At 41.7% G+C, this 5,147-nt stretch overlaps 1 protein-coding gene across 1 annotated transcript; it reads left to right on the top strand.

The window, feature by feature from the left end:
* The first annotated feature begins 3,938 nt into the window (after positions 1-3,938).
* Positions 3,939-4,871, top strand: LOC116826782 (olfactory receptor OR9H1-like). The gene has a single exon (XM_032783762.1). It carries the CDS (start codon positions 3,939-3,941, stop codon positions 4,869-4,871), a length of 933 nt encoding a protein of 310 aa, XP_032639653.1.
* Positions 4,872-5,147: the final 276 nt, after the last annotated feature.

Here is a 5,147-nt window from a genome sequence, read left to right as displayed (position 1 = left end):
CTGGAAGATCACTGTGATTCAAACTCCTTGAACCTTAAACAAAGAAGTAAATGCACCTTCCACCGTCTTTTCCTCTCCCCCTCCCAGACTCTCCCTAAGAGAGACAGTAATCCTAACACAGAGAGAAATTAGCCTTTCTCTCCCCCTTCCCTCCTTTCTCCCTGCCAATTCCCTGGTGAATCCAGGCCCCATCTCCTGGGGTCTCACACCAGAATAAAAAAACAATCAGGTTCTTAAACAAGAAACTTTTAATGAAAGAGAGAAAAACAGTAAAAATTATCTTTGTAAAATGTAAAATGGAATAGGTACAGGGTCTTTCAGCTATAGACACTGGGAATACCCTCCCAGCCTAAGTATACAAGTACAAATTAAAATCCTTTCAGCAAAATACAAATATGCACTCCTTCCAGCCAAATACACATTTGCAAATAAAGAAAACAAACATAAGCCTAACTCGCTTTAACTACCTAGTACTTACTACTCTGAGCACATAAGAACCTGGATCAGGGAGATTGGAGAGAAACCTGGTTGCACGTCTGGTCACTCTCAGAACCCAGAGTGAACAACAACCAAAAACTAACACCACATGCAAAAATTTCCCTCCCTCAAGATTTGAAAGTATCCTGTCCTCTGATTGGTCCTCTGGTCAGGTAACAGCCAGGCTTACTGAAATTGTTAACCCTTTACAGGCAAAAGAGTTATAAAGTACTTCTGGTCTATTAACTCCTACTATTAGTTTATGACAATGACCTATAACAGTATCAATATGCAACAATCAATCAAAATCAGTGCTTAAACACTTCCCATAAAATACTTGCAAAATGTTTGCTGGATCCCCCTGTAGGAACTGGCCCACAGAGAAGATAACAGGCCACTACTCTGCCATCAGATAGATTTCCTCCTCAAATGTCAAACGGCTGTGATTTAGGTCTGATGATCCAAAGTTCCAACTTTACAGATGATGGTGAAGGGTGGGGGAGTTATTACATTGTATCTGAGTTCATGCACCAGACTTTGACTAGAGAAAAATATCTGGTCAAGAATTTTCCATTTAAATTGTTTGCAAATGGAAAATTGGGTTTTCAACCAAACAAAATTTTCTCAAACAATTCTGCTAGTTAATAAAGCTTAATCCCCTGCCCCCTTCATGAAGAGTTGTTGTTTTTTTTCAGCCAAACCCAAAAATATTTCTATTCACAATGACACCATTGTACCTCTTAGTATATGAAGTTTGGGTGGCCTATGTTGACATTTTCTACTATGGGCTGGGGTCTATGGCCAGAATACACCTCCCATGGTGCACACCCTCTCCATATAACAAGGAGAAAAACTGGTGCATCATTGGAGGTGTAGTCCAGCAGAAGATTGCGGTCCCAAGAGAAGGAGGGGTGCATAAGGCATTGAACCTATCATGATGTTCATGATGCTTCACGGACCCATTTTGAATATTTTGCTTTTTTGATATTTCACCAAAAAATCATTTTTGTAAAAATTTCCCAGGGTGATGGAGACTACACTCAACACAGTATTGCCCAGTGGGATGTCTCCAGCCCCAGGCTCCATAGCAATAGGCCTTGCCCTATTCCTGTTGCAGTCAATGGAAGCTTTAACAATGGGCGTGGGTTGTAGCCCTAGTCAATCAACAAAGTTATGGGATTTTTCATCCACCAAAACTATTCAAGCCAGCACTTCTCCTTGGGAGAAGCCAAACATTAGAGATAAGACTGAGGGTGGTCAAGAAACCTGTTGGATCGTGTATGTGAGCTACAGCTAAAGAAAGGAAGGATGATCCAGGGGTTAGTGTGTGTGCTGGGGCTGGTTCAAGGCCCCCTTCTGCTACAGGCTTCCTGTGTTACTTAGGGTCAGAATTGTAAAGGAATTTAGATGTCTAAAGATGCTGACAAGAACCTAAAGAGATTTTCAGAAGCACTTACATACCTAACTCCTGGTGACTTCAAACTGATTTTAATGTGCATTAGGCATCTCTCTGCATTGGTAGGCATCTTAATCCCTTTTAAAATCTGGCCTAAGTGACACGGGAAGTCTATGACAAAGTAGGGACCCAAATGTAGGTGTCTAAAGTCCAAGTCAAGAGACCTAACCATTGACCCATCTTGCCGCTCAAATAGTTGTTTACAAAACATTCTGAAATTTAGCAGTCAGTGAGCAAATTCTCCAGTGGGATCTACTTTTTCTACAGCACCAGCAATTCTTAGTTTCTTAGTTCTTAAAAAGATCACATCCTTATACACATGTGGAAAACAAGGTTAATTGACTGCTTAAAGAATGTGTCCTATGGGAAAAGGAAGGTCACTTTAAAAAGCAGATAAAGGGTGAGTTTATGAAACCCTCAGAGTTACTCATTCTGAGTCAGCTAAGAAAGGTGCTGCTGCTTCCTATGGTACCATAGAGCACAATATATAATGCTGAGCTACATTCAGAAATATAATCACAAAAGTATGCAGATGGAAAACTCATATTTTTTTCTCTTCTTTAAGAAATCAGTGAAATCAAGGAAGTACTTTTGTCATTGCTTTCCTGTCATATGACTTCTGAATGTTTCAAAGCTCAGCATTTTGTTTTGTTTTTTGTTTATTTTTTTCTTTATCATATTTCTTAAGATCCACTTTTTTTAATGAAATAAATGCAATGGATTATCTGTGAATCACTGTGGTGCTGTATATACCTGAAAAGAAAGTAATTTTAGTATCAACTGACCATGTCATGTTTCCAGTAGCTACCCTGATTTTGTTTTCAGAGACAAAATATTAGTCCTTCTTGAGTGGGAAGACAACTAAGTTAGAAAAAGCAGAGAGTTAATTTAAAATAATTACTAGTTTACAGTGGGTAGGTGGGGGAGAGAGAGAAACTGGCTCTGTGGTGCGGTCAGACAATTAAACACAAAGATACATGATATCTGATTCTGTTGTCTCTTAAGCCAACTTTACAACAAAGCTCAACATTGACCATTCTGGGGATACACTAGAATAACATTGGAGTGAGTGAGAGCAGAATCAGTCCTGCCGATGCCAATGGAGGTACTCCTGATTTACATCAGGATGGGGGAAAGGAGAAAATGATTGAGCTTAACACATATTTTCATATTCCATTCTTTTCTAAACAGGTTTTTAAACTGCACTCCCCATGCTTGTATCCAAGCACTTTCTAGTACAGCATTAAGCAATGTGGCTTCACATCTGTTCCTGATTTACACCAGTCTCAGAAAAAGTAAAATTTGGACCCCTTTTCTCCTCTTTCAAATGAGGAGTAAAGAAGTGATCTTTGGACATGAATCAGGCAAATGGTTTTCTAGCTAGAAGACAAATTGGCTTGGATTGGATTGGGCTGAACTTTTGTGAGGTGAAAGCCTGAGTTTTCTGCCTCTATGAATGAAGAAACTGTCATGAGATTGGCTCTTGTAAAAATGTTGGGTTGGTTCTTATCTAACGGATTCCCATTTAACTTTCCCCCAAAATGTCCATACTTAAGGTTTCACATCTATCTATCTATCTATCTCACACATTTTCCCTGTTTTCCCTTTCTAAGCTCTTTCTCTACTTCCCCTCACTCCTTTCTTTTTTCTAGATTTTCTATGAAATATATGTATTTAGGTCTACATTTTTATTACAGTTTTTCTGGCTTGTAAAAGTTCTCTCACTCATTTTCAACCTTTTTTTAACTTTCAGGACCAGTCTACTTCCAACATGATAAATTTCACATGTGGATGTTTGCTTATGATGAAGAAGCACAATACCTGTTGCAAGAAAGAGTGATACTTATGTATTGTCTTCTCTGACCCATGCCAAGAGTTGCAATGGATTGTTCCACTGCATGTGTCTGCTGACAGCTAGTGTATACCAACATGGTGATTGGAGCTCATTAAGGAAACAACATTCTTCCCAAATTGTCTCTTCTTTCCTCCATATACAAAAAGAGCCATGGAAAACCACACAACGGTGGCTGAGTTCATCCTGATGGGATTTGGAGGCCATCCTGAACTGCAAGTCTTCCTCTCTGTCCTCTTTTTGGTTCTGTACACTGTCACTCTGGTGGGGAATGTTGGCATGATCACCATCATCAGCGCTGACTCCAGGCTCCACACCCCCATGTACTTCTTCCTGAAGAACCTGTCCTTCCTGGACCTCTGCTACTCCTCCGTCACTGCCCCCAATGCCCTGCTGTGCTTCTTAATGGGGCACAGAGCCATCTCCTACAATGGCTGTGCTGCCCAAATGTTCTTCTTCTCTCTCTTTGGGACCACCGAGGCATTCTTCCTAGCCGTGATGGCTTACGACCGCTTTGTTGCCATTTGCAACCCACTGCGCTATCCAATCACAATGTCCAAGAGAACTTGTGCTTTCCTGGTGGCAGGCTCCTATCTCTCAGGATGCCTCAACTCCAGCATCCAAACAGGCTTTACATTCACCTTGTCCTTCTGCAGGCCAGGGAAAATGGACCACTTCTTCTGTGATGTCCCTGCAGTGATGCAAGCCTCGTGCTCTGACACCTTTGCCAATGAAATGGTGATGCTGGCTGTGTGCGGGTTCATCATAGTGAGCACTGGCCTGGTCGTCCTTATCTCCTACGGTTACATTATCACCACTGTCACGCAGATACCCTCTGCTGAGGGAAGGCACAGGGCCTTCTCCACCTGCACTTCCCACCTGGTGGCTGTGAGCTTGTTCTTTGGGACAGTCTTCTTTATGTATGCTCAGCCTGGGGCCATAACCTCCCCAGGTCAAAGTAAAGTTGTCTCTGTGTTCTACACCATTGTCATCCCCATGCTGAACCCTTTGATCTACAGCCTGAGGAACAAGGAAGTGAAAGCGGCCCTGAGAAGACAACTAAAAAAGAAAGGCTTTTTACACTGAGCTCCCTGAAGTAGCAAGGCAATTCAACAGTGGGCAGGTAACTGGGAGGGACAACAATAGGTGCCAGAGACAGCGGAATTCCTACAAGGCGCTTCCATGGAATAATGGTCTCAGCTGGTGAATATTATAGGGAAAGGCAGGGACCTTCAGCGGCCTAAGGGAATTAACATCTAACTCCCTTTGGCTCATTTTAAAATCCCAGACAAAATGTAAGGGTGATGAATCAGAGGCTAAGTCTAAGTGCCTTGGAAGAGAAAAAATGGGGGTGGATGGTTT

Source organism: Chelonoidis abingdonii, unplaced genomic scaffold, assembly GCF_003597395.2.
Source record: "Chelonoidis abingdonii isolate Lonesome George unplaced genomic scaffold, CheloAbing_2.0 scaffold0434, whole genome shotgun sequence".
Taxonomy (NCBI): domain Eukaryota; kingdom Metazoa; phylum Chordata; order Testudines; family Testudinidae; genus Chelonoidis; species Chelonoidis abingdonii.
This window is presented reverse-complemented; position numbering and strand designations above follow the sequence as displayed.